This window comes from Drosophila biarmipes, chromosome 3R (genome assembly GCF_025231255.1).
Source record: "Drosophila biarmipes strain raj3 chromosome 3R, RU_DBia_V1.1, whole genome shotgun sequence".
NCBI classification, from domain to species: domain Eukaryota; kingdom Metazoa; phylum Arthropoda; class Insecta; order Diptera; family Drosophilidae; genus Drosophila; species Drosophila biarmipes.
This window is the reverse complement of record NC_066616.1, coordinates 15567111-15594145: the sequence shown is the minus strand read 5'-3', so window position 1 is coordinate 15594145 and position 27035 is coordinate 15567111. Positions and strand designations below refer to the sequence as shown.

Below are 27035 nucleotides of genomic sequence, written 5' to 3'. Positions count from 1 at the left end.
TTTTTTTTAGTTTTTATTCAAATTTAATTGAATTTTATTTGATTTTTTAAAACCTAGCTAGATTTGGCGAGAAAATAGCTAGATTTTTGAACGCCTTGAGTATGATATCGCCCTCAGCTGGACCAACAATCGATAACACACAACTCACCTGTAGCCTGGCAACCCTGGCGTGGGGAGGAAAGAAGAAGCACAGTTTGTAAATATAGATTTTCTCTGCGAATTTTCCTGGAAACTGCTGCACCATGTCGGATGCCCACTTGGAAGCACCGCCCTCTGTTCGACTAACAAACGATGACTTCCGCAAGCTGTTGGCCACGCCCCGCGCTCCGCCTCCTGGTTCTGGCACAAGCAGCACTTCCGGTGGAGGATCCCTGGCCACGGCCACCTTTGCCACGCCTTCTACCGCCCCCGGCTCGACAGGATCGAGCGGCGAAAAGAAGAAGGGCCAGAGCAGCAGCGAGCGGAACGATCTGCGGCGCAAGAAGAAGAACTTCTATGCGGCACTCAAGAAGCAGGAGGATGTGAAGCTGCTGGAACTGTCGGAGAAGTACAGGGACCGCGCACGAGAACGTCGCGATGGCGCCAATCCGGACTACGTGAACGTGAGCACGCCCGGCCACGGAAGTAGCACCAATGCCTACCGAGCCGTTGCTCCGGATATGAAATCCGGTATCGATGCCCAGGAGCGAAGGAGACGCATCATTCAGGAGTCCAAGTTCTTGGGCGGTGACATCCAGCATACGCATTTGGTGAAGGGTCTCGATTACGCCCTGCTGCAGAAGGTGCGCTCCGAGCTGCACTCGAAGGAGGCGGAGGAGGAGGAGATAGCCGCCGCCGTGGCCAGAGAGAAGCTGGCCGAAGCAGCTGCCGCCGCCGAGCAACTGGAAGCAGAGCGTCGGGAGTCGGAGGACATCAATGCTATCAACGGTCCACTGGCCCGCAACATTTACAACCTAGTCCAGGCACGGCGATCCAAAGAGGTGCCTCGCAATGAGCTCTTTGCACCAGGACGGATGGCCTACGTTATCGATCTGGACGATGAGCTGGGTGAATCGGATATTCCCACTACACTGAAGCGCTCAAAGTTCGAGGTGCCGGTGGCACGGGAGGATGTGGCCACGCTGACCACCAATGACATTGTGATCAACAAGCTGTCGCAAATCCTGAGCTATCTGCGTGCCGGTGGTCGCAACAAGAAGAACAAGAAGCGCGACAAGGACAAGCCGCTATTTTACGAGAAGGAGGTGGAGAACATTCGGGGATCGTCCAGCAGTGGTGGCACCAGTCGGCACGCCACCTCCACTTCCTCCAATAAGGAGGGAAAAACTGCACCCTTGGGCGATAGCATCTACGACGATGTTGGGGACTATCAACCCACCGCCACGCGAGGGGATCGAAATCGCCAGGATACCGGAAAACCAGCTGCCTCCTACTTTGGCGATGGTCCGCCCGAGGCCGCCGAAGAGCCCCTGATTTCCAGTATTCCTCCTCCTCCCAAGATATCGAAGGCCATGGCCTCACGATTCGCCGAACCCGAGGGCTATGCCGAGTGCTATCCGGGACTGGAGGAGATGAACGACGCCATCGACGATTCGGACGATGAGGTGGACTACACCAAGATGGATCTGGGCAACAAGAAGGGCCCCATTGGTCGCTGGGACTTTGACACGCAGGAGGAGTACTCCGACTACATGAGCACCAAGGAGGCGCTGCCTAAGGCCGCCTTCCAGTACGGCGTGAAGATGCAAGACGGCCGGAAGACGCGTAAGAACAAGACGGAGAAGAACGAGAAGGCCGAGCTGGACAGGGAGTGGCAGAAGATCCAGGTGTGTAGATGAACCATGATCAACCATCACTCAGAAAACACATTTTAATATTTTCTTTTATCCTTCCAGACAATCATTCAAAAGCGAAAACTGCCCAAGGACGGAGGAGGTGGCGGCGGTGGAGGCGATGAACCCGAATACAAATCAGCAAAGTACTAGGCCGTTTTTAAACATTATTCTATATTTGTAATGTAGTTCTGTAAAACATTAAATATAAGTATGCGCGTACTTGTATTATCCTTACGTACTCTCAAATATATATTTTAGCAACGTTATCACTATTTTAACTGCTACTGGAGTGGGAGGGTCGGGTCTTAGGGAGCTTGGCAGGTTGACTTATCGACTATGTGCGGCGTTAGCGCTGGTACAGTGGGATTCAGAACTGTAAGACGCACGCTCTAATTGCATTGAGTAAGGCCAAATTTTGGGTAAGTTTAAAAGGGGTTAGACAGTCAAATAAAATCGGGTTCATCGTTTGCTTGCATTGCGCTTACAGTCCCGAAACGCACTGCATGTGATTCTTGGTTGCTGTGCGAGCTGGATCTACTTAAGCTGGATGGGTGCACCTAGTGCTGCTCTCTAAAGTGCAACTCTCCTGCAACTTAAATATATGACACTGATTACATGTAATTACCATCGCGGGAATGCTAATCTTAATCACTACGCTAAGTCCGAGTGTGGGGGTCGTGGCTACGTGTAGAAAAGGGGTTTGGAGAGGATGGCTGCCATCTCACTTCGGAAAGACCGAAGCTCAGCCCTTTACACTGCCCGATGCGGTTAGCAAAGACGGAGAAAACAAGAACGTTAAAGGAAAATTGGAAAATCGCAATATTCCTTTTTAGTCCCTAAAATATTGCAACATTTTCCCGTTCTAAAGATTCCTTCAGCTAAGTTTTAATATTCTTGGGAATGAGATTCTCGGAAACTTTCTATCCTGAATAGATTTACAGACATATAGATAATGGGCTGGTCAGATAGCGAGGTGAAGAACGTTTGCATATTTCGGATGCCGCCAAACATCCTTTTCAGTGACCTTTGGGCAGCAAGACCCACTCGGAAAAATCGGAAAATCAGAAGCTGACTAGCTTAGCTTTTAAGAACATAACCACACGCAGTGCACAGGGCCCGACGACTCTCTTTGGCTTGCATTCCGGCGAGGATTCATGGTATGAGGGTCGGGGGCTTAGTGCATACGATTAAGATTTATGGGGCCTCCTCCAGCAGCCAGTTGCTCAGTCGTGGTGCCAGCTCCTGGCCACTGTCATCGAGTTCCTGCGCCTCCGCTCCACCAGCTTGATGTCTCTGACGCACAGGTCGTGCTTGGAGTTGCTAGCAAAGCGGATCACCGACTGGGTGCTGACTTGGGGAACGTGACGCAGATCCAGCCAGATGAGCCCATCGCACTTGGCCAGGTGCTCCAGAGCGTTCTCGGAAACGAGCCTGCAGGCGCTCAGATTCAGCTCCGTGAGTCGGGCAGTGGCTGTGGTGGAGGTTCCTATTTGCGCCACGCCCGCATCCGTGATCCTCTGGCAGGAGGAGAGATCCAAGTGCCGCAAGTACGGCAGCGACTGCGTGATGTAGCGCACTGCCACATCGGAGATGTCCGTGCCCGCCAGCTTCAGCACTTTGAGATCCCTTAGTCGCGTCTTCGAGTCACTCAACCCAGGCCGCGAGTCCTTGGGCGGGGAGAGGATGTCCCTCACGGCAGCATCGTTGAGACCCCTCACAAAGCTGAGATCCAGAGTTTGGAGCGGTGGACAAAGGCAGGTGTGCAGGGCCAACACTGCCTGGATGGGGCAGTTCTGCAGCGAGAGATTCTTGAGCGCCGGCAGGCGAGCCACCAGCCACGCCAGCTGCCGCTTGGCAATTTGTGTCCAGTCCAGGATCAAATGCTCCGGCTGCCTGCGCACAATCGCCGTCAAAAGTGAGGCTGACATCTTGTGCTCGGAGCAGTTCATCTTCTTCCACAAATCGGGGTCAACGGCCGCATTGGACCACACCTTGCACACCGAACAGCAGGTGACCAGCGTGTCCTGCGGAAGATATCGGAAAATGATCTTCAGCACGGTGGGATCCAGTGCCAGATTTTGACCAGAACTGTGGTGTTGATTTCCCAAGCCATTCGAGCCGCTTAATCCTCCATTATTGGTTCCCCGCTCGCCGTTGCCACCTCCACTGGAATTGGCGCCGCTTTGATTGCTGCCATTGCTGATACCATTGGTGGCGGATGCACTGCCTCCATTTCCACTGGACGAAGAGGAGCCTGCGCCACTAGCCGGACGCACCACATACTGCGGTTTCTTCAGCACTCGCGTCGACGAGTTCAGCATTTGCTGCGCCAGCTGGGATCTTATGGAGTTCTTCTTGCGGGAGCCACTTCCTCCGCCACTGCCGCTCCACTGATTGGTGGACACATTGGCGGTTCCTGCTCCTCCGGCTCCCTCCGCCGAGGAGCCGCATGGGGCGTCATTACTCTCGTGCATGCTGCTACTGACGCTAGTTCCGTCGTCGCTCTTGCGCCGCTTGCCCACTTTGGAATCGCCAGCATTGGGTGAGATTCCTGGCGATGGGGTGTCGCAGCTGTTGTTCCGCTCCGTTTTAACTTCCAGCTGGTGATGGCGCTTCATGCCGTGCTTCCAGTGCGTCATGTGGCCGCTGGCCGTGCCGGTTTCCATCTCCGACTCACTGGTGAAGACAAAGTCATTGTACTGGCCCACCGGGGGCGGCAGCAGTGGGTTTCCCTCCGCGTGGCCATCGCCACTGCCTCCTGGGCCATGGGAAACGGAAACACGCCGCACCTCGGACGACTTCTGACGGGCTCGGAAGTGACGGGGCTATAGAATAAGATTTATTAAGATTAGTAAGGCTCACATGTCTAAATCCTAGTTCTCACCTTGTAGTCATAATTTTTCCCAGAGCGACAGCAGCTCGGGCACTCCCAGCTGTTGGGCAGATCCTCATTTACAATACCCTTGGCATCCGCCGCGTCCTCTGTGCCATCCAACTGGGAGAGAGCACAGTCCGGGTGGGCTATTTCGTAGCACACGGAGCACTCCATCAGGGCCGACGGTCCATCGGCGGAAGCCAGTTGCTTGGTCTGTGGCGAGACTGGTGTCTGGCGCCAGCCATCTAGGTGGCAGTAGACGCACTGCGCCGTGACTGGCAGCATGGGCGACAGACACTGTCGCATCATGCACGTCTGCTTGGCCCTGCCGGGGCCACCGAACTTAACCATGTCCATGCAGAAGGGACAGGTGCCGCAGTCGGAGCGCTGGCAGGCGGCGCAATTCTTGCAGCGCGTCCGGCGCCGACGTGGTTGGCCGGTGCCAGTCAGATTCGGCGACAATTTGGCACCACCATCCCCTGGAGAATGACAGCTGTCCATGTTCAGAGCTCCTCCAACTGCTCCACCTTCACTGTAGCTTGAGCTGGTGGCAATGACACTGATGGCTCCCGGAGCAGGTCCAACTCCTCCACCGGTGGGACTATGGCTGCTTCCCACGACTGCAGATCCTCCGCCTCCTCCAACCGAGCTTCCCAATCCTCCAGAGCCACCGCTACTACTGGCGGCAGCTGCCACCAAAGCGGTGGCCAAATGCATTTTCTTGGGTGGGCGATACTTGAGCGTATCGGTGGGCAGGACAAAGGTGGCCTCTGTAAAGTAAAAAAATAATTGATGATTCTAGGCGAAATAAACTGCAATCAATTAACGCACCTGGCTGGGTTCCGTTTCCGCCAACTGCTGCTCCAGAACCATTCTCCAATTGCTCCTTCTTCATCACCCCATTGCTGTACTCGATTCCAGCCCCCATTCCTATTGCAGATCCCACTCCAGTGGACTGAGATGTGTCCGACTCGGCCTCCCTGGCCCTGCCCGCCTCCAATTGCTGTTGCTCCCGGATAACCTCGGCGTTTTTGCGCGCAATTTCCTGCTTTATCTCCTGCTTAACCCGTGTGCGATCGTACAGCAAGAAGGGCGGCTGCGATCCAGGTGGAGATTTCAGCACTGACATGCCAGTGATGGCCAGATCTTGCTGATCCTTGCAGTGCCGTTCCACTAGCGATCGAACATCCTTGATCAGGGCCACGGGATCCAGGACTAAACTGGGAACGTTCTTCTTCTGCGGCGGCAGATCGTACAGATACATCACGATCTCCTTGAGGCCGAAGAGCTCGTGGTGTGTGAGGTGGGTGTGCGGGCGGGCAGCCATTTCCTCCTCGCTCAACGAGGCCTCACCCTCCAGGTGGGAGTGTCCCAGCAGCGTGTGAACGTAGCGCGCCAGGACGTACCACAGCATCTCCGTGAAGAAGGGGTATCGGAACTTCTGGGGCACCTTCGTACTGTCCTCCACACTGGCTGTCTTCAGCTGCTTAACAATGCCGAAGGAGTGCAGGAAGTTCCCGCCAAATACGAGGGATTGCGTGGGCGTGTAGACTGCGTGAATCCAGCCAGTGGGTATGAAGAAGGTGTTTCCCGCAGTCAAATAGACTCGGGCGCACTTTTCCACGGTGTCGCCGAAGAAGACATCCGCCTGCTTGCCCGAGAGCACCCACTTCTCGTACAACTGAAGATTGCGGTCGGTGGGCGGGATCAGCCAGAATACTTTGCTCCCCCTCAAGATATGATACCACACGGAGGTGCCGCCGAAGTCAATGTGGAAGTCCGTGTAGCAGTTCTTCACCGACATGAGGCAGTACTTCTGCACCTTGGGGTACATCATGCCGCCCAGCAGGTTGGTGCCCTCCCGCTGGGCGTCCTTCAGCTGCTTGGGCCACACCACGTCCACCCAGTCGATCTGGCGCACGATCTCCGGACTCTGGACGAACCTGTCCAGGCGGGTGTGCGAGAACTCCAGCGAAATCACGTTCAGCAGGCGATCCTTCTGCGGACTGTCGTAGTACTGCTGCCACTCCTTCATGGTCATCTGTAGATTCTTCTGCGTGTTCACGTCCATGACGTCGAGCAGTCGCCTCGAACCCACGCACAGTCGCACGTCATTCACGGTGAATTCTTGAGGATCGGGCATGCGTAGGCCCAAACCAGCCTTGTCCCGAAACAACAGAGGGATGTTGAAGCCGTGCTGTTGCAGGAATCTATGTGGAAGCAGGGGGAAATCAATAATGCGTTACAAGTTTACATTAAAAGTAATATTTCTTAGCGATTAAAATAGGTATAAGTATTTAATTAGCCACCACCATCTTATTTTAGTTGCTTTACTGCTTCCGTCAGTTAATGTAGGTCATAAAACAAAGCAGAGCATATCCGTTGAATAGCAACCGATAATCACCGCCGATTAGCAAGCGATAAATACTGCGTAGCTTGAGATACTTACGCCACGGTGAGATCGCATCCGCGCATCTCGCGCACCATTCCGGCCTGTGCGAACTTCGAAGATTCGAGCTTCTCGGCGACGCTGAATCCGCGCGTTCCCTCGCCATCCTCGTCGCCCAGGGTCCATTCCTCCAGGTAGAGCTTGCGCTGCTTCCTCTCGCGCTACAAGGAGAGAGAGAGGGAAGAGAGTCAGGTTGAGTGACTGCCAGAAGGCCTAAAAATATACCGACTCTGCCGCTGCCTCTGCCAGCGACTCTGCTGACGCCATCACAATGATTCACTTGCTCCTCTCTTCACCACAGTGATTGGCTCTCCGGAGTCCGGACCCACCCGCTCACTCTCTCAGCGACCCGCGTCTTCACTTTCTCCCTTCGCTTGGAGGACTCTCCCGCCTCTGCAATTTCGTTTTCATTTGTTTGCCGATAGGGATGTCAGTATCTATAAAAACTATCGCATCTCTTTCAAAAATGGGGTTTTGAAAAATACATTCTCTTTAAGGAAATGACAAATCACATACTCCCAAGGGTCAAATAGATTTTAAGTAGCAAAAAATCAATTTTAGACAGAAGATCAGTATCTTTCAGCATGTTAAATACTTTTGTACCTCTTGGACTACCTTTACAAATACCTTTATTTTAAGTTAAGAGACAAGATCGTATCGATTGTTGTAATATAAGGAATGCATTAAGAATTATTTGCATGTTTTAAAACAAAAATTGATGTATGCCTACTGTTTAAATTAGTAAACAAATTAATTTGACTTGTAATGAAAATAAAAAGATCTAAAATCATAAACAAGGCAGCTTATTTTGATTGATTTATTAATCACCTGGTGGTGCCAAATGGGTTCAAATTGTTGCCTCTGAGATTGACTATCGGATAAGACTAACGAACGTAATTAGAGAGGGCACCCACTGAGAGAGAAACCAGAGAGGCAAACGAATTTAAAGAGAGCTGCCAAGTGGGAGAGTTTGGACTAGCTCTCCCAAGCAAAAATCTATTTAAGCAACATGCTAAGCTCACTTTTTTTCATTCGACAATTTTCGACCGCACTGCTAGTACATTTTATTTCCACTGAACAGTCGAAATAAGACGTATATTTTGGGACATTTAAAGTATTCAATAATAATACAATTGTCTTAGGTTGGATTTGAAGTCGTCACATAATTTTGACAACCGTTGATGAGTTTTGACCGAAGGCTTTCCATTTTCCAACAGATTCGGATTTCGCATATAAGTTTCAAGGCGGTTCCCCAAGCAATTATCGCATGGTAACCGTTTTGCGGTTTCTCTATGTTCCCAGCCAATCTGGCGTAAAAGTTATAAAATAATGTAGAGATATGATTTCTTGGGCACTTCCTAATTAGTTTCTATACCTACTTATTTTTAATCTCGTATATAAATGCCAGTCTTTAACACACGAATGTACTGCTTCAATGGGAAATTAAAGATTTCTTTATTTAAATGGAAGCCCCTAGATGAGATTCTTTACTACCAAGCCTTATCACCTCAACCTTTGAGTAATCGCAGCAACAAAGTGTTGAGAGCCACCGTTATTTGGCTATTTATAGTTTTGGTAAGGTAGGCTTTCTCAATCAACCCCCCTGGGGGTGGCAACACTGGTTGGCAAAGGGCAACGGGATTCGAGTTGTCCACCACGACCTGCTGCGCTCTCCTCCCCACCCCGCGCTATTGCCGTCTCCCTTCAGTGCGCATGCACTTTGCATGCGAATGCTTTGTTTTTTTTTTGCACTGGTGGTGGTGCATCGCCGGCAGAGAGGAAAAGCATCCGAGAGATTGAGAGATTTGTATCCCCGCGATGCGATGCGATGAGATGAGAGACTGTTGCTCCAAGGAGCGGAGAAAAAACAACAAATTCGGAATACGAAATACAAAATACGAAATGCATTGCCATGCCTCCTGCTTTGAGTTTATTTTGGCCGCTGCCAGTGGGGCGGAGAGGGGGCTGAAGTGGGCGGGGGGCGGAGGGCGGTAGGCAGCGGCGTGCTTGCAACGAAAAATCTATAAACATGGATGCGCCTGCCCTCGTTTGTGTTTGTACCCGTTTGAGTGTGTGCGAGTGTGGCATATCCTTTTAAGCGGCTTGCCCCACAGAAATGTCGAAACTTGTTTGGCATGTTCTAAACGATTTTTAGTGACTTTTCATTGTGGCCACGCTGTTGCTGCTGCGCGCGGCGTTGTTACTGTTGTTTTTTCTCTTGGCTGAAAAGCTTGTTTTGGTGTCTGGCCGATTAACAATCGGCAGGTAAGAGAGGAGGCACAGCGACAGCCGTAAAAGCACACAGAAAAAAGCCAGCAGCAGGTCAACAAGATATTTACATTTCTCGCATGTTCCTTTTGACATGTGAATAAAGTTAAATTTAAATGAATTCGTCAGGCTGACTCCGAACAAAAATACCGGTCTCATATTTTACCCAGTAATGTTATCATTTTGGGTCTTAAACCAGCAATTATATCATAGTTTTCTCTCTGTGTCAGCGGGAAAGAACGACAGCCGTAACCACATAAAAAGTTGCGTGTAAGACAGAAAACCAAAATCCAAATCCAGTCAAGTGGTTTCGTATTCTTGTTGTGGTGGCGTCACCTTCGCCCCTTCGCCCCACCTCACCACCCAAGCGCCGCCTGCCAGTTGGCCACCTGGCTACCCTAATGTATTCTATTTAAGGTGCTAATTGCGGACCCTTATCTCTGCCATGTGCTCCGGGTGCTCCTTCTTCCGCTGGCTCCCTCTTTTTCTCCGCGTTAGTCACCGTAATGAGAGTTCTCCCGGCCACCTCGCTATCCAGCAATCCATACATTTTTAATGGGCCTTCGCTCTCCGCCGCCTGTGAGCCACTTCAGTATGCATGGATAGACAAGTCGGTGGGAAATCGAGTAGATTAGCGACTTCCCATATACCCTGCACTCCGATTTAATTACTATCCTATGCGGAGAGATAATGTCAATGTTTGTATTTGGCTAAGATTGTGGTTCTTGAGTAGGTAAGGCGAATGGTGGATACCCTTCCCTCGAACCTGAATCATTATCGCAAGAGCAGGGTAGTACCATGATTTATTACATTTTTCTATAAAAGGTCAAGGTCTGAAAAAGTTTAAAAGGGTCCCCGAAATCATATAACAAACGTGGGACACCAAACATTATTTATTTACAAACTGTGCTCTTGGCAGTCTTCTAAAGTAATTGGTTGCCCTTTGAGCTCAATTCTGAGCGTATCGTGACTAATAGTCTACACACCTAGCATATGCTATCACTTTCAGGGGATTAAAACGGCCAAGTAGGCTAATACTACTCGCTTATAAAAGGTACACTCTTATGTATACCCCTTAATTAAAGGGTATAGTGCGTGTGGCAGGAGGGGAGCGAGATTCCGTCGACAAGTGCCGGGCGGGAATTCTTCGTCACCGTTCGCAGCGAGCGGAAAGCGACGAGCGCCGGCAGCTGGTGATCCAATTTTGGTGCTAATCAAATGCGCAGGCCGAGGGAACTGTGGACGTGAACTTTGCAAGTTGGCCAACGATATGAAATCTGTGAGGCACCCCCTTGAAGCGAAACCCCCGCCCCTGCCCGTCACCCACGCCCACGTATCACTTTTCCACACACAGAAAAATACATGATCTAGCAAAGGTCAGGGCAGCAAGGTATCATTATTTTGTTGGGCGAATAAATTTGTTATTTGTTAGGTTTAAGATAAATTAAAAAGACTGACAAGTAACACCTTCTTCTTTTATTGCCAATTAAAACACATAAAATTACAACGAGTTTCTCCCAGTGCAGAGCAGTGTCAACGTCAGCACACCTCCCGTCTCGCTCCCCTCCGCCGCCTATGTAAATATGTTGGGCAACAACAACGCAACAATGCCCTGTTATCTACGATATGGAATAGAAACCGAGGCAGAAACACACCACACACAAACCCACCAGCACCCCAACAGACACACACACACGCGCACGCACGCATACCCCAATGGCAAATTGAAAACGAAATGCGAGGCAAACAACAACAATGGCAACAACAGCGAGAAGAAGAGAATAACAAACAGCGAATATGGCAAATAAAGCTCATTGCTTTCGGTCATGCGGCCTCAGTTGAGCTCCAATGCTCAACGGGCGCAAAGGAAAATGGAAAAGGCGAAAATACCCAGAAAGGTGGAAGAGGCGGGGCGGTGGGGGCGGGCCAATTGGGTGAGCATGCATTTTATTTCCACCGATTAATGATGAGCTTTACGTTCGCCTCCACAACCGATTTGCTATCTCTCGCTCGCACTCTTTGCTGATCATCTACTTATTGGGGCTCGGCGGGCTTATCAATCACGGTTACAGGTGGACTTCCGTATGGCGAACCACCCACTTGGGGGTGGGCCCACTAACAGAACCGTTTTGGATTGACAATGTGGTAGGTTAGGCATGAAATTATTGTAGTTGTTGAGCTCAGAACTATTGTAATAGTATTTTGTTAAGTAAACTTTGAAATTCACTTTTCATCACATCAAACACTTGACTCTATACGGGTGAAAAAGTGACAGTCAGACTTCCAAAATGTGAACATCTGGCAGGGGAAAATGGTAATTTGACAACTTCGATTGAAAGAACTTCGGGTACTTTATCTATCTCTCTGCACTTAACAGCAGCTTGCACTTCTGTAGGTTCACTGTACTTGAGGCATAGTTCACCACGACAGCCGAAGTGCAGGAAATGCAACTTAGGGAGGCACCACCGTAGGTTGTCGTGGCTTTATCGGTTATTGATAGGGGCTGAACAGGGGGCACAAATGGGGGCAAAGGGGAAACGGGGGAACGGGGCAGTACTCACCAGTTGACGCCGCTGCACGCCTTTTGCATTGGGACTGGGATTGCCGTTGTTGCCGCTGTTGTTGCCGCCGCTGCTGTTGTTGTTGTTGCTGTTGCTCTTGGCAGGCGACGACCCCGTTTCAACGGCGGTGGACATCGCTGCCTCCTATTTTTCTCCTATTTTTTATTGTTGCCGCTCGCTTCGGTTCCACTCGACGGACTCTATTTGGCCAGGTTCAACTGGAAAATCACGGAAAATCGCAGATGAAGATGATGCGTCAGACGTTTAGTGGCGCTTTTCAAGCAGTTTGCAGTCGCAGTCGCCGTCGTCGTCGTCGCCGCACCAACAAACTAATTACGCTTATTACTTCACACAAATTGAACGGCCAGCGCACGCACACACACCCACACTCACAAGCGGACCGACACGCGACGCAGAGCAGCGCACTCACACACGGTTGGCCGACGAATGAGCGTGCGAAGGAGAGCTGCCAGCATGGGAGCTTGGGAGCCCAAGAAACCCACCAGCCAGAAGCGAAGCAGAGCCCCAGCCGGCAAACTCACCACGCGGCAAGTACAGAGGCTCGCCTGAGCAGGGGGGCGCAGCCGGAGCCCCCCACCACGTGTGCCGCCGTGTGGCCCGCGGCTACGCCACTGCCCACGGAGAGGTGGGGGTGGAACCGCAGAGAGCGGAAAAACAAGCGAGCGTGGTGAGTTCGGCGATGCGTACTCGGGATGCTCTGGCTCGCTCTTTCGTGCATCGGTCAACGTGATGTTTTGCCATTCAACACACAAAAAACGCTCACTTATCACGCTCCACGTATATTCGCCACTTTCCCATGAACTTGTAATAAGAATTCTAAATTTGCACTTCGCCTCGTATCTAGTTTTTGTCAGATTTCCGCCGCCGCGGATGCGATTTCTGTGCTTTGGGCTCTGCGGTGGTGGCTCTGCCTTTCGCTTGGCCCTGCTTTTGTTCTGATTCGGCTTCTCGTTCCCCGACTTACAATCTTTTCGCTTGCGCCATGTAGTAAATTTTAATTATAATTAATACGCTGGGCTGTCTACATGAGGGCAGGGCAGTCGGGCAAACACTCAACCCTATGCTGTCGCAGAGTCACACACACACTGGCCGAAATCAAAATTACCAAACTAACACTAATTTCAATGGCTTTTTGGGCGAATCACTTGCGGACGTACTCGAACTTTTTCCGTACGCGAGTCGCTGAGAAGTCTCCGGAGTCCGGTCCGCAGCGCTGCGATCCGACCTTTTTGCAAATTTTCTTCAGTATGACCGCAGCCGGAGCGTTGGAAAACGCCACTGCCTCAGTGTGACCGCCGCCGTCAAAAATACCAAATACCGTATTCGCTTCGATGAATGGCCACGTTCACGAGATCAATCACTGATTACTATTTCGTGATTTTATTGTTCCGAGGAACGCGCCAATTTGTTCGATTTCACTATTAATTTAAAAAAATTAACCAGAAACATGTTTTTCAAGGGATTAAATTCTAGTGGCATTATATTTATATATATAATATATTTACGATATATATTCTTATATTGTTTCTGGTCACATATTTTTAGCAATACTAGTTGAACTACAGAACTCGATCCCTAAAAAAAAAATGTTTTATCTCAAATTTGTGGAAATATTAATTAAATAATGGTTAAAAAACATTTAAATGGGAGGGCCATAGTAATATAATATAATATATATCATAGTAATTATAATGGAGCGGTAAGAGCAAAAGGAGTTGCATTTTTAGATCTATTGCTCTTTTTGAAAGTCACTCTCATTTATCAATAAAAAATCGTTTAATAATTTATTTTTATAGTTTTCATTTGTTATTTATTTTATAGCTGGTAAACACATTTAATTAGTAATGAAAAACACAAAAAGCAATACAAGAAAGACCACTTTAATCAACAGTATAAACAATTCAGCACTTAGAAATCTGTAAACTTTAAAAAAAAACTTTTCTTCAAAAAATATTTCCAGGCTTTATAAATTGATTTCACAAAATGTAAGTTAATTTTTCTTGAGCCACACTTGCGTTTCACATCTTCCGGTGGTAGTTCCTCTTCAGACTTATGGCCCATTGGTTTTTTCCATCAACGAACATTCCAGAACATTCCCGAGCATTCGGATTAAATCACATACATCTATCTATTTTCAATAGTAATACAAAATAAGAATGGGAGTATTCTTGCATGCTATCAACTGTGTTCTTACGGATACGGACATACAAATCTACACGTTTATGCTTATGCTTTAGGATAATATATGGATGTGGATATGGCTATTGCTACAGGTCCTCGTCCATATGCTCTTGCTCAGACTTGTTTAGGTTCACGCTGCACGTGTTGTTGTTCTCGAAGAACTCCAGATCGTCATCGTAGTCGTCCAGCTCCTGGACAGCCGGTGCGCCGGCCATGGGGGCAATTTGGGGCGCCACAATCTTGGCGCCCGGCATTGGGATCTGTAGGGGCGACGGCTGCCAGGGCACCAAGGCGGTGCACGGACGCTGTATGGTTTTCATCAGCCACTCCGGTGGTATTACAGGTGGTGCAGATCCGGGACCCGATCCCGGCTTGAGGCCCTCGCAGATCACAATGCGATTGGCGTTACGCAGCCTCTGCTCCAATTCCATGGCCGCCATTTGATAGGCGGGATTGGGGTGGTGGGTCTTCCCGGTGCTGGTGGACGGTATGTCATCCGTGGCCAGTCCGCCGGTGACGCTGGCCACGCTGTTGTTGTTGCTAACGACGGCCGAGGCGGACACATTGATCTTGGGATCCAGCGACAGTCCACTGAAGTGCTGGGTGATCCTCTCCTCGGTTATGAGCATCTTAGGCGGTCTGAAAAGAGAAAGCAGTAGTTAGTTTACGATCAGACTGTTATCCTGGGGATGTAGCTTACAGCACTGCGGTGGCCGGCAGCTCCGATTTCCGCTTGTGCTGCCATTTAACCAAGTCGTTCTCCGTCGGATTCCCAAAGCCGCTGCAGCTCCCGAATCCGAACTCCATTACCCCGCCCGGCGGCGGGGCGTTGAAGGGGAAGGACTTCCGCTTGGTCTGGGGCTTCATCGCCAGTCTGTGTGCATCAGATATTCGGCTGGGTGGGATGTAGTTATGCAAAGGAATTGCGAACAAATTGCAATGGTGATTTTTATTCTGCGACTTTTGTTTTCCTTTTCGCTGAAGTGTGACCATGCGTCGTTTTTCGATATGAACCAAAAAAGGTTGAACCGCAACTTTTACCGTTTTTCTACTAAGCTTTAATTTTAGACGTTAGAATTTGAAACCTTTGGCTGAAAACTAATTAATTACGCTATTGGCTTGTTATAGTTTTTATAACGTATATTAAAACTGCACAAGGCTAAGCTAAATGAGTCAAAATATATAAACCCCTTAAAATAAGGAAAACAAAATGGTTTAAATTTATATTTTTTTTTTTTTCCGTATGCTTTTAGCAAGAAGCTCCTGCAGTAAAAATATTCCTCAATTTACATGTTTCTTTTTCCTGAGGCCAACATAAAAAATCAGCAACAACTTTGCTACCCTGGACATTTTAACTTCGAATTTTCGAGATCGTTTCTCAAAAGGTCCTAAAAAATACCGGTTTTACGAGCATAAAAAGGCAAGCAGCGCGCCGCGTTTAAATATTGAAGCGTGACAAGTGCCGAAGCAAGTGCTACAATTAAAAGTCTTTAAATAACTAATTGAAATAACAGTTTAAAACCCCAAAGTGTATCAGTGCAAAGGCTTAACGCTCTAATAAAAATATAAAGAATATTAAATAGATTAAACATATTAAGAGATTACAAAACCATTGAGACTTTTTCAAAATGCGATTCACTAGGTGAGTTTTTCAAAGAATAAGAATTCTTGGTTACGAAATGATTAAATCATTAGACAATAAAAAAACAACCTTAATTTTAAGCCTTTACTTTAAAAATTAGAGAACTTTAAGAAGTTGTACATGCAAGATGTTGTTTCAAAAACTTAATATGTGGAGCAACCTGTTGATTACTATTCTCAAAAATATTTCACTTTCTAAAAAAAAGGATCAACTGATGAGAAAAAGTAAATGTGATTTTAATTTATAAGCCTCACTCCGAAACGAAATAAGGATGGTAAAGCATGCTAAGATTCAACGTTCCCATTGACCACTCGCACTTTCCTCGGGTTATCTCCTTTCGAAAATAACATGTTATTCAACCCAAAACGAGCGCAATCTTCGTCCGCGAACAACATTCTTAATGACGCTTGCATTGTTTTTCCTCTGGCTAAAAACAAAAATCGCCAGTTACCAGGCGATTGTGCATCAGTTCTATCACTTCTGGTATAGGTAATGGGTGGCCAGGGGGCCGCCTCTAAAGGCTTATCAGTGGGAGACGTTGGATGGCCCCCTGGGGAGCAATTTGACGTCACCGGCTAACCGAATCTCAAGTCATCTTTCAATCTCCGAGTGCAGTAATCGGAAATCAGATTTCGTCATCCGTCGCGTCGGAGAAAAACAATCTATTGGAAAATAACTCGTGTCGGAGATTGTAAAACAAATAATATTCCCACCTAAATCGTATGTCGATAATAATTGATTGTGCTAATAGCTTTGTATGCCGTCTCTAATACTTCGCAATAAAAAAATTAAGGATTAATTAAAATAACTCCAAACTGAACGATTTTAAAATCATTTTTAAAAGTTAATTACTAGTGCATTTTATTTCGCTCGAGATAGTTTATAATTTCTGAACATTTTCAGAAAAATAAAAGTCTAATCGGTAATCGGTAATATTACCGATTTTCAAGATCCATTTATTCTGTAGGAAAACTTTTAACGGCAAGTGTTTCCACGCGAAACAGCTGAAACTTCTAAGTCGCGCTCTCTCGCTCGTGCATATCAGAGCGCTTGAGCAAAAAGCTTTTATCCAAAAAAATAAATAAAAATTCTAGGGCTCGACAACACGTGCGGGGGCTTATTAGGAGATCGGTTCTGCGCAATACAGTCGTCTTTTATCCGGCAATCAGTGCAGTTCGAATTTTCCGACAGGAAAATTACCTCCGGCCAGCGACGTCAAAGAAAAGTCACAAAAAGGTAAAGTGCGAGGGAAAAAACCTAAACTTTGAGATACGCAAAATTAAATTTTTCCCAAAAAGTTCGTGACTTTCGAAGAACTTTCTAATTAAGTCGAGAAAACGAGTTTTCCTCGTTTGAAAAAAACCGCTGAATATAGAACACATTTTAAAGCCTGTCTAAAAATAAATCGAGACCCAGACAGCAGCTTGGAAAGTCGGGACCCCGATTTGTTTATGTTTTCCCTGCTAATTTGTTATCAAAATAAACAAAGCCCATCGCTGATTGATAAGGTGAGACATCACTGACACACACACTCGCACTGCTCCCTGGCATGGCAACAAGAGGAAGAGAACCACGCGAAGTGGAAGGGGTCAGGTTGTGGGTTGACTTGCCGCCACGAAAAAAGGGTACAGGAATCGGAAATCTATATAAAAAGCGCAGCCCGGCAACAAGTCGGCTGCTTCGGTGTGTGTGTGTGTCCAGTGGCAATGGAAATTTTCACTATTTTCAATCAATTCAGTGCATGCTCTTCGTTTTTATCATTTCGCACAAGTGCTTTAAGATACATCTCCAACTCAGTGGCGTAATACTACCCCGTCATGTTGCGACGTTCTCTGGGATCCCTTGCGGTCCTGGCTTCCCGGAATCATTCCGCTAAGCCATTCTGCAGGTGCGTATGCTTATAAGAAAGCGAATTCGATCGGCATTAAAACGTGATAGCAAGCGAACAGTGAAAAACAAAACATGCGCTAGAGATGCGTGCGTGACGTCAGTCAGACTTGTTGGGTTGAAAATAAAAAATAATTATTAATGTTATTGAAAAATCGTATTGAAAAGTAATAACTGTGAGCCTCTTTTTTAATCATACTTATACATTTTTCAAAAATAAATTGTTGACACTGGCTAGTTTTGCAGAACGTGTGTTTTTGGAGAAAGCAAAAAAAAAAATTGGAAAACAACAACAAATTACTAGTTACTAGATATATTTAACCTTTATTTTTAAGAACTAAATATAAGATTTAATAGTCACTCGTGTGTTCAAGAATAGTGCACTCACGCGCTCACCCCTAGCAGCTCGCAACAGCTGGCCAGGGCGTTGCCACTCAGCTCGATTTTCCGCCCGTGGCAGCGCTTCAGTGTTGGTTTTATTAAACCGCCTGTGTGCGTGCAGTGTGTTGAATTGACAAATTCAATTTAATTACGCCGAACCCTACTTACCGCGAAAAGCTGACCCGAAAGCTCGGCGCAGATAGCTTAAACCTGTTATCAGACAGCGAGCGTTTTGCTCTCGACTCGCGAGCGTTTTTACTTGTTGTCGCCCAGTGCCGCGCTCATTTTCGTTCGAGCAGTGGGGCACTGAAGTTATCCGAATCCGATTCGCTGCGCTGCCAGAGCACACACTCGCAAACGTATATGTATCAGTTCGCTGGAATCACTATACATATGCGTATACAGTGTGTGATTTCGCTGTGTAAACAAGAGTCGCGAATCCAGAATTCTCCTCGTATATATATGCTATAGCGATCGAAAAATCACACGGAGTGCTTGGTGGTGCGCCTGAAAACCCCGTGAGTCATCGCGACGTGGCCCCAGCAGATAATTTCCCGTGCGCCGCGACATCGGGGAAGTACCTAAAACGAATGGTCAGCAGAGGCAATCGGATCGGCGCAGCTCGTTTCGATCATTAGTGTTTCGCTCGGCGAAGGCAGCGGTTCAGCTTTGAGTTGTTGGCTTCGAGCTAAGACGCAATTAACCGGAAATATACACAGACATTGGAGTGTACGAACATGAATCAGTACTACGACCTGGACAAGGGCAAGAATGTGCTGTTCCTGAACGATGCCTCCAGCACCAGTGGATACAGCAGTGGCAACTCCCCCAACTCCACCACCCAGTCCCTGTCGCCCGCCCACTCACCCGAAACGATGGCCCTGCAAACGGACTTCGCCAACCTCAACTTGCCCGCCGGCAACTCACCACAGCAGCCGCCGCTGGCGAACTCACCATACCAGCATCAGCTGTTAACCAACGGCGCCCTCTGCCAATTGGATGCGAGTAATTTGCTAAATTCCGCTGGCGTTGGCGTTGCAAATGCCACCAGTTTCGGCAACATGTACATGGACCACCAGTACTACGTGCCCGTCCCGCCTGCGGCAGTGCCTCCGGGCCAGCACTTTGGCTACCATCAGAACGGCCTGGCATCTGGCGGCGTGGGCAAACACGTGCCGCAGCTGAAGATCGTGGAGCAGCCGGTGGAGAAGTTCCGGTTTCGGTACAAGAGCGAGATGCACGGCACCCACGGATCCCTCAACGGGGCCAATTCGAAGAGGACGCCGAAGACCTTCCCGGAGGTCACGCTGTGCAACTACGACGGACCCGCCGTCATCCGGTGCAGCCTGTTCCAGACCAACCTGGACAGCCCCCACTCGCATCAGCTGGTCGTGCGCAAGGACGAGCGCGATGTGTGCGATCCGCACGATCTGCACGTGAGCAAGGATCGCGGCTACGTGGCCCAGTTCATCAACATGGGCATCATACACACCGCCAAGAAGTACATCTTCGAGGAGCTCTGCAAGAAAAAGCAGGACCGCCTGGTCTTCCAGATGAACCGGCGCGAGCTGTCCACCAAGCAGCTGCAGGAGCTGCACCAGGAGACGGAGCGGGAGGCCAAGGACATGAACCTGAACCAGGTGGGTAAACAAAACCGAGTTGCTTGCCTACGCGGAGTAAACATAACCCATTGTTCACTTTTTAAATTGCTCACTGGAAATTGCTTAGTTCACTTAATTATAGGTTCCATTTGCCACCTTTTAATCTATTTGGCTTAGCCGTGTTTAAAACATTTACTACTTGTTTTGGTTACATGATTAGTATGTACTTACTTTTCAATACATACAAACACAATCGTTTGAAAGCTCTTAAATTGATAATAAAAATGTGAATATAAGTGGGCAAAGCAATTCACTCAGAGAAAAGTAAGCTACTAAGCACATAAGTTACCTGAACTAAATGATCTGCTCCGCTTTTAGGTGCGCCTCTGCTTCGAGGCCTTCAAGATCGAGGACAATGGCACTTGGGTTCAACTTGCCCCTCCAGTGTACAGTAATGCGATCAACAACCGGAAGTCGGCTCAGACCGGAGAGCTGCGCATCGTCCGGCTGAGCAAGCCCACGGGCGGAGTGATGGGCAACGACGAGCTCATCCTGCTGGTGGAGAAGGTCAGCAAGAAGAACATCAAGGTGCGGTTCTTCGAGGAGGACGAGGACGGGGAGACCGTGTGGGAGGCATATGCCAAGTTCCGGGAATCGGATGTCCACCACCAGTATGCCATTGTGTGCCAGACGCCTGCGTACAAAGATAAGGACGTGGACCGCGAGGTGAACGTGTCCATTGAGCTGATTCGTCCCTCCGACGATGAGCGGTCCTTCCCGCCGCTGCCCTTCCGCTACAAGCCGCGGGACGCGATTGTGTCCAGGAAACGGCGTCGCACTTGCTCTTCGGCCAACAGCAGCAGTTCCGGTAACGCTAGCTCCAACAATTCCCTGGATCTGCCCAAGACCCTGGCCATGGCTCAGCCACCGAACGGCTTGCCCAACTTTTCGCAACATGATCAGACAATAAGTCAGGAGTTTGGGCGCGAAATGCATCTGGATGATTTGATCAATTCCGAAAATTTCCGCAAACTCATTGAAAACAACTCCAACGACCTGGAGAAGATCTGCCAGCTGGACATGGGGGAGTTGCAGAACGATGGCCATGGGCGATCGGAAATGGCATCGAGCCGAAATCTCACCTCAAAGTACTTGGCAGCTATATTCAAAATCTTCGATCAGGAGCGGAGAACGCCGGCGGAATCCTCGCGCCGTCAGGTGGAGGAGCTGTTCACAGATCACGCCCTGAAGAACGAGAACAACGATACGCTGCTGCACGAGGTGATCAGCTACAAAAAGGACAACCTGAAGTTGGCCTTCAAAACGATACAGGTGCTGAACTTCTTTAAGCTCAGGGAGCTGGCCAATAGCGCATTGAACGCGGACGGCGACAGTGCGCTGCATGTGGCCTGCCAGCAGGATCGGTCACACTACATTCGCCCTCTGATGGGCCTGGGCTGTAGTCCGAATCAACAGAATCATGCTGGAAACACCGCATTGCATTTGGCCGTCATCGAGGAAAACCTGAACTGCGTGGAGAGCTTCCTAAAGGGGACGCCCGCAATTGGTTCTCTCACTGAGGAATTGGATCTCTCACTGAAGAACGACGATGGGCTGACACCCCTGCACATGGCCATCCGGCAGAACAAGTACGATGTGGCCAAGAAACTGATCAGCCACGACAGGAGTTCGATAAGAGTGGCCAACACAATGGATGGAAACAATGCGCTTCACATGGCCGTTCTGGAGCAAAGTGTGGAGCTGCTGGTGCTGATCCTGGACGCCCAGAACGAGAACCTCACCGACATCCTGCAGGCGCGGAACGCTGCCGGCTATACCCCCTTGGAATTGGCCAGGCACAAGGCCAATGAGCGGGTGGTGCAGCTGCTGGAAAATGTGTACCCGGAGAAGGTTCAAATGGCCATGACCTGGATTCCACGCAAAGTCAAAGAGGAGATCGATTCATCCTCGGACGAGAGCAGTGAAGCCGGACAGCTGGAGATCAAGTCCGAGGAGATGGAGATCAAAACAGAGGATGAGGGCTCTGCCGAGTTGGATTTAAGCAGCGGTCGGCGGAGACAGGAGGAAGAAACCAAGGGTGACATCGAAATGGATCTTGATCCGCGAAACAAACTGCAGCTGCTGCTCAGGAACAAAACCATCTTTGACCAGCTGTGTTCGCTCCTGAACAAACCCTTTGGCAATGGGCCCGATGCCCAGCCAAAGTGGAAGCAGCTGGTCAGCCAATCCCATCTGGAACAGTTCGCCTTCATGTGGCTGGATGCCGGCGGCCTGTTGGAATACATCAAGGACAACGGCGACAGCGTGGAGCTTCCAACATTCACTCGCGCCCTGCAGACAATCGATCCCCAGGCGTACGCCCTGCTGGAACGAGAATTACGTTAGACCCTAGGTTACTCCTCCCATGTAAAACCCATCCCCTCTCAGAGAAGATTAAGCTTGATTTTGTATTGAAGATGTTGATCAATAAAGTACCTTAGTTTTATAACTAATTATCTTAAAAGGCGCGAGTTATAGCACACAGAATTAATGGGGATGGAAAACGTGTATTAGGTCTCCTAGAATACTATTGCTCCATTGAACTTGAAAATAAGAATTCGGTGAGCAATGTACTGTTTCCCTTGAACAATAACAATAATCCCAGGGCCCTTCATGAGATCATGAATAAAAATGCTTTCCTCCGCCAATAGTACTGAGTATCGCAGCCATAAAAGTACATTCTGAAAACGGGGAACCACAAAGAACACATTGCACAGCCGCCCGCACTCCTCTTGCTTGCCAAGTGGGTGAATCACACGGCTCACATGTACATAAGTGCGATCTAGGGGAATTACTGCAGCGCAACCGCATTGACAGGCGGGGACTTCACCGCCGGGCCTTATCAGTTGGCGACATTCCCGGTTTATGAGCTTGCTTACCACAAATGTATCAAGAAGTTTGCACTAGTTTTGCATGTTAATTATTTTTGGGAATATTTGGGTCAAAACGGTTTGATTCTGCAAAACAAATGCAATAAAGAAATAATATTAGCTACTGTATTTCAAAATTACCTAATTTTAAGGAAAATATGTATATACAATTATTTAAAGAAAAAAAAAATATTTAAATTTATTTTCAAAAAAGTATACTATTACGATTAATTTAAGTTAGTCATAAAAATTGTAATTTGATTTCTGAACTATAAATCTATAAATTCCTTTTCCCATTGCAGCAACATGGCTCAAATCATCGATGGCAAGGCCATTGCCCAGGAAATCCGCCTTAAGCTGGGGCAGGAGGTGAAGGATCTGGTGGCTGCTGGCTATCCGGTGCCCCACCTCACAGCCGTGATTGTGGGCGAGGATCCGGCCAGCCAGAAGTACGTGGCCAACAAGATGGTCGCCTGCCAGGAGGTGGGCATCTCCAGTGAGACGAAGAGGCTGCCTGCCTCCACTACCGAAGAGGAACTTCTCCAGGTGATCGCCGATCTGAACAAGGATGAGCGCGTCAACGGAGTGCTGGTGCAGCTGCCGGTTCCGGAGCACATCAACGAACGTACCATCTGCAATGCCGTGCATGTGGACAAGGATGTGGATGGCTTCAACGAGCTTAACGTCGGCCGTTTGGCCTTGGACATGGATGGCCTTATTCCGGCCACGCCACTGGGCGTCAAGCGGCTGCTGGAGCACCTGAACATCGAAACCTTCGGGCGCAATGCTGTGGTGGTGGGGCGGTCCAAGAACGTCAGCCTGCCAATGGCCATCCTCCTGCACGCGGATGGGAAGTATGCCACTAAGGCACTGGATGCCACTGTGACCATCTGCCACAGGTACACGCCGCCCAAGGAGCTGGCCCGCCACTGCCGGCAGGCGGACATCATTGTGGTGGCTGTGGGCAAGCCGGGCCTGATCACCAAGGATATGGTGAAGCCCGGAGCCTGTGTCATCGATGTGGGCATCAATCGCATTAAGGACGAGACGACTGGCAAGTTCAAGCTAGTCGGGGACGTCGACTTCGAAGGTGCGGCTGGAGTAATCCTTGTAGTTATCATTAGCTAATACTCTCTTCCTTTGATAGTTCGCCAGGTTGCCGGCCACATCACTCCGGTTCCCGGTGGCGTGGGCCCCATGACGGTGGCCATGCTGATGGAAAACACTTTGAAGGCGGCAAAGAAGCAGTTCTGCAATCGCAACTCCTCCTGAGAATCCCCCAGCGATTGGCGCCCGAGTAGTACATGCTTCGCTGGCCGAGAAATAGTATTTTTTATTTAATCCGCTAACCTATAGTAGAGAGTAGAGTTAATGACCAACTGCTAACATGACGATTGTACACAACACATAAAAAGAATATGCAATATAAACAGAGATAATGGAATCTTACTTCGATTGCGCTTGATATATGGCCTCGGTGGAGGGGGGGATGGAAAACATTATCGTGGTGACTATGAACTCTGAAATTTAGGGCATTTTCTCGTCTTTACACAGAAATAGCTGGATTTTCTTCGATTGCAGCCAAATAAGTGCCAATTATGTTAACCTCGTGGTTGCATAACCGAATCAAAATGGCTTGTAACTGTTTATTATCACTAAGAATACAAATTACTTGGTTTCTGATCCGTGTGTTTTATAGTTTACATTGTACAAGTCGAACAAACTGTTGAGCTTAACGTCTAACTGCCCGCAGGCCTATGTGCACCGTCGCAGGCCTGGGGCTTCTCTTCCAGTGCGGCTGCCAAAAGCGAGAGAGCGTCCTGGACAGGGTTTTATCGGAAACTTGGATAGGCTTAGAAGACCCAGGCACGGTCTGGTCTTCCCTATTCAAGCTGGGCGGGAATTGTAACATATTTGCGTTGTTTGTTGCAAAGCTACAGATTGTAAATAGTAATCGTAACTTATCCGGAGTGGTTTTGGGGACTGTGCAGGTGGCGTCATTGCAATAAAGATTCTTCAGCAGAACGAGCAAACGGTGCGATTAGGGCTAAAACCGCAGGTCGGGCTTGTACTTGGCCATGTATCTGAAACGAAAAAGCGAAATTCAATTAGCCTCGATTTCCTTTGAGATAACTTGAGACTGGAGTTACCAGAAGATTTCAATCCAAAACATAGCAACGTAGTATAAATAAATAAATAATAAAGAAATAAAGCACTCACTTGTCCAAAGTTTCCCAGAATTTGCTGAGCACAGCCCGATCCAGATGCCGCTTGTTTTGCGAGAGTCGCAGCAGTGTCACAGACCAGCGCTCCACATTGGAGTCCAATTTCAGCTCGCTAAAGCACAAGTGAAAGGCGCAAACTGCAATCGGGTATACAAACTTAGTAAACACAGTTTAGGAGTAGGCAATGGATTTACTGACTCTTTGAGAAAATCTCTACGGGATTGCCGTCCCAGGGCCAGCCCTTAAACTGCCACTGCGGTCCCATTACGAAGACGGCCACCACCCGCTGCCAATCCTGTTGCGAGAGCTTGATGGGATTGTCTATCACCCGGTAAGACACAGTCTGATTGTTCCGTTTTCGCTGTTGTGAAATATAATAGGAAAATAAATTAGAGATCACTGAGGAATACAATCGGACGAACAGCTGCTGGTATGCAAAACACTTGCTAGTGAATAAGTCAGCTAAATTCGCACCTGTAACAGCACTTCGCTGTCGCGCTGGCAGCCCTGAAGTTTTTTCTCGGCGGTGGACATGAAGCGCAAATCCTGCAGGATGTCCTTCACGTTGAGCATGGTGATGAGGCTTGTGTTGGCAGACGGTATGATGATGATGGGGGTCCTTGAGGGTCGCTTCGATGGTCCGTTGGCGGGCAGCTGGCGGGCCTGGGCTGTGGGCAGGAGCTCCTTGGGCCGGCCGGCAGGTGCTCCTGGCATTCCTCCACCCGGTGCCCCCGGCAGATTATTTGCCTGCGCCTTGCGCTGCGCCAGCGAGCCCTCAGTCACGGATTTCAGCGACATGCCGTGGTACGTTCCGAGCGTGTCGATCTTGAAGCCCTCGGTCTCCTCCTTTTGCCGATTGAACCGCTCCTGATCGTAACGATTGTACTGCGAAAGCTGGGGTTGCGGCTTGGCTATCCGCGCCGGTTCCGGCATCTTGATGGGGTTGGGTGCCTGCGGCCTGTTGCGTCCCTCCTCGCGCGCCTTGATGCCCTGCAGCATGGCGAAGATGTTCTTGGCAAAGATCTTGCCCGTGCTCTGAAGTATAGAGGTTCTTGTGCGCCACTGCCGCTCTCTGCTGATGATATCCTTGGTGGAGTCCACATCGTAGTCCAGGATGGCGCGCAAGTCCGTGCCCATGGTCTCGTCATTGTCCGTCCTTTTGATGGTCGTTCGCTTGTTAGCCAGACGTTTTGCCTTGATGGCAGCGATCTTCTCCACGGACATCGTCTCGGACAGCGACTTGATGTTGTCCATGTTGACAGCGGTCTCCTTCTGGTTGACATCCCAGCGGGCGGCCAGTTGCTCGCGCACCTTTTGCACCTGCGTCTCCTCGAAGCGTGCCTTCTTGGCAGCCACCTCCACACTGGAGGGTTCGCCCTCGGCTGCCCGCTTCACCTGGGTGGGGATCTCGAGCGGAGCACTCTTGTCGATGCTGGCACAGGTCGGGGTCTCCCCATTGAGGTAGGCCAGCAGTTCCTTACGATCCGGACGATTCACGGCGGGTATGTCCTCGGCGGCACACTGGCGCACATAGACGGAGTGCTGCAGCATCACATTCTTGAGCAGGTACAGCAGGCACTCCAGCGTGTAGTACTCACGTGGAGCGCCCTTCTTGCCGGAGCTAAGGGGGAGAACGTAGAAAGAGAAAGTGGGTACTCCTTCTGGTGGCCACGGGGATAATCCTCGTCCTACTCACCCATATTTGAGATAGTTGGTCTTCACGCTCTTCGGCCAGGAGAACTCGCCGAAGATGATCTGGCTGTCGCGCTCGACAATCTCCTTTTTGTTTATGTTGTACTGCCGCAGCAGACTGAGCGGATCCGCCATCTTCCTGCCGGTTTTCTGGGTGTCCTTGGGCCGCGGAAGTGGGTTGTGGCTGGGGCTCTGATCGGCCCGCTGCTGGTGCGCACTTTATTATCGCGAAAGCTAAATAAACACGCACGATTCTCGCTTTTTATGGCATATTTTTCGCGTACTTTTTTTTGGCAGAGGTTGCGTGGAGTGTGACCGTAGCCGGGGTGCGCGAAAAATACCACAGAACCATTGAGAATGTATCGCAGGTAGTTTGGTATATATCGGAGCGGCGGAAGTTCGGCTTGAAAAACTATCGCCTAAAGTCACGGCTTTTTGTTTCCAGTGATTGGCCTCCAAAATCCTTCAGCTTTCTTTACGTTAAACT

At 49.2% G+C, this 27035-nt stretch overlaps 6 protein-coding genes across 11 annotated transcripts; 3 read left to right on the top strand and 3 right to left on the bottom strand.

The window, feature by feature from the left end:
- Positions 1 to 160: 160 nt before the first annotated feature.
- Positions 161 to 2101, top strand: LOC108031582 (protein Red). The gene is made up of 2 exons (XM_017105151.3): positions 161 to 1826; positions 1896 to 2101. Exons 1-2 carry the CDS (start codon positions 243 to 245, stop codon positions 1983 to 1985), a joined length of 1674 nt encoding a protein of 557 aa, XP_016960640.1. The 5' UTR covers positions 161 to 242; the 3' UTR covers positions 1986 to 2101.
- LOC108031581 (jmjC domain-containing histone demethylation protein 1) lies at positions 1980 to 13261 on the bottom strand. Of its 4 annotated transcripts, none has more exons than XM_017105147.3 (6): positions 13167 to 13261; positions 11989 to 12206; positions 7160 to 7320; positions 5542 to 6920; positions 4720 to 5480; positions 1980 to 4660 (listed from the first exon to the last, which is right to left on the bottom strand). In XM_017105147.3, exons 2-6 carry the CDS (start codon positions 12121 to 12123, stop codon positions 3059 to 3061), a joined length of 4038 nt encoding a protein of 1345 aa, XP_016960636.1. In that variant the 5' UTR covers positions 12124 to 12206; positions 13167 to 13261; the 3' UTR covers positions 1980 to 3058. The 4 variants fall into 4 exon arrangements, with proteins under 4 accessions (XP_016960636.1, XP_016960637.1, XP_016960638.1 ...); XM_017105148.3 differs by having other exon boundaries at positions 13124 to 13252; XM_017105149.3 differs by lacking the exon at positions 13167 to 13261 and adding an exon at positions 12974 to 13108.
- Positions 13262 to 13873: 612 nt separating this feature from the next.
- On the bottom strand, positions 13874 to 15193 carry LOC108031124 (uncharacterized). Its single transcript, XM_017104336.3, has 2 exons — positions 14891 to 15193; positions 13874 to 14829 (listed from the first exon to the last, which is right to left on the bottom strand). The coding sequence occupies exons 1-2, from the start codon at positions 15181 to 15183 to the stop codon at positions 14277 to 14279; spliced, it is 846 nt and encodes a 281-aa protein (XP_016959825.2). The 5' UTR covers positions 15184 to 15193; the 3' UTR covers positions 13874 to 14276.
- Positions 15194 to 15634: 441 nt separating this feature from the next.
- On the top strand, positions 15635 to 24080 carry LOC108031548 (bifunctional methylenetetrahydrofolate dehydrogenase/cyclohydrolase, mitochondrial). Of its 3 annotated transcripts, none has more exons than XM_017105085.3 (3): positions 15635 to 15832; positions 22934 to 23721; positions 23779 to 24080. In XM_017105085.3, the coding sequence occupies exons 1-3, from the start codon at positions 15819 to 15821 to the stop codon at positions 23901 to 23903; spliced, it is 927 nt and encodes a 308-aa protein (XP_016960574.1). In that variant the 5' UTR covers positions 15635 to 15818; the 3' UTR covers positions 23904 to 24080. The 3 variants fall into 3 exon arrangements, with proteins under 3 accessions (XP_016960574.1, XP_016960575.1, XP_016960573.1); XM_017105086.3 differs by lacking the exon at positions 15635 to 15832 and adding an exon at positions 16914 to 17068; XM_017105084.3 differs by lacking the exon at positions 15635 to 15832 and adding an exon at positions 17409 to 17720.
- On the top strand, positions 18368 to 22214 carry LOC108031546 (nuclear factor NF-kappa-B p110 subunit). Its single transcript, XM_017105082.3, has 2 exons — positions 18368 to 19740; positions 20080 to 22214. The coding sequence occupies exons 1-2, from the start codon at positions 18838 to 18840 to the stop codon at positions 22105 to 22107; spliced, it is 2931 nt and encodes a 976-aa protein (XP_016960571.1). The 5' UTR covers positions 18368 to 18837; the 3' UTR covers positions 22108 to 22214.
- A 183-nt stretch (positions 24081 to 24263) lies between the features above and the next one.
- On the bottom strand, positions 24264 to 26868 carry LOC108031547 (parafibromin). The gene is made up of 5 exons (XM_017105083.3): positions 26553 to 26868; positions 25331 to 26477; positions 25055 to 25217; positions 24852 to 24993; positions 24264 to 24715 (listed from the first exon to the last, which is right to left on the bottom strand). Exons 1-5 carry the CDS (start codon positions 26681 to 26683, stop codon positions 24679 to 24681), a joined length of 1620 nt encoding a protein of 539 aa, XP_016960572.1. The 5' UTR covers positions 26684 to 26868; the 3' UTR covers positions 24264 to 24678.
- Positions 26869 to 27035: the final 167 nt, after the last annotated feature.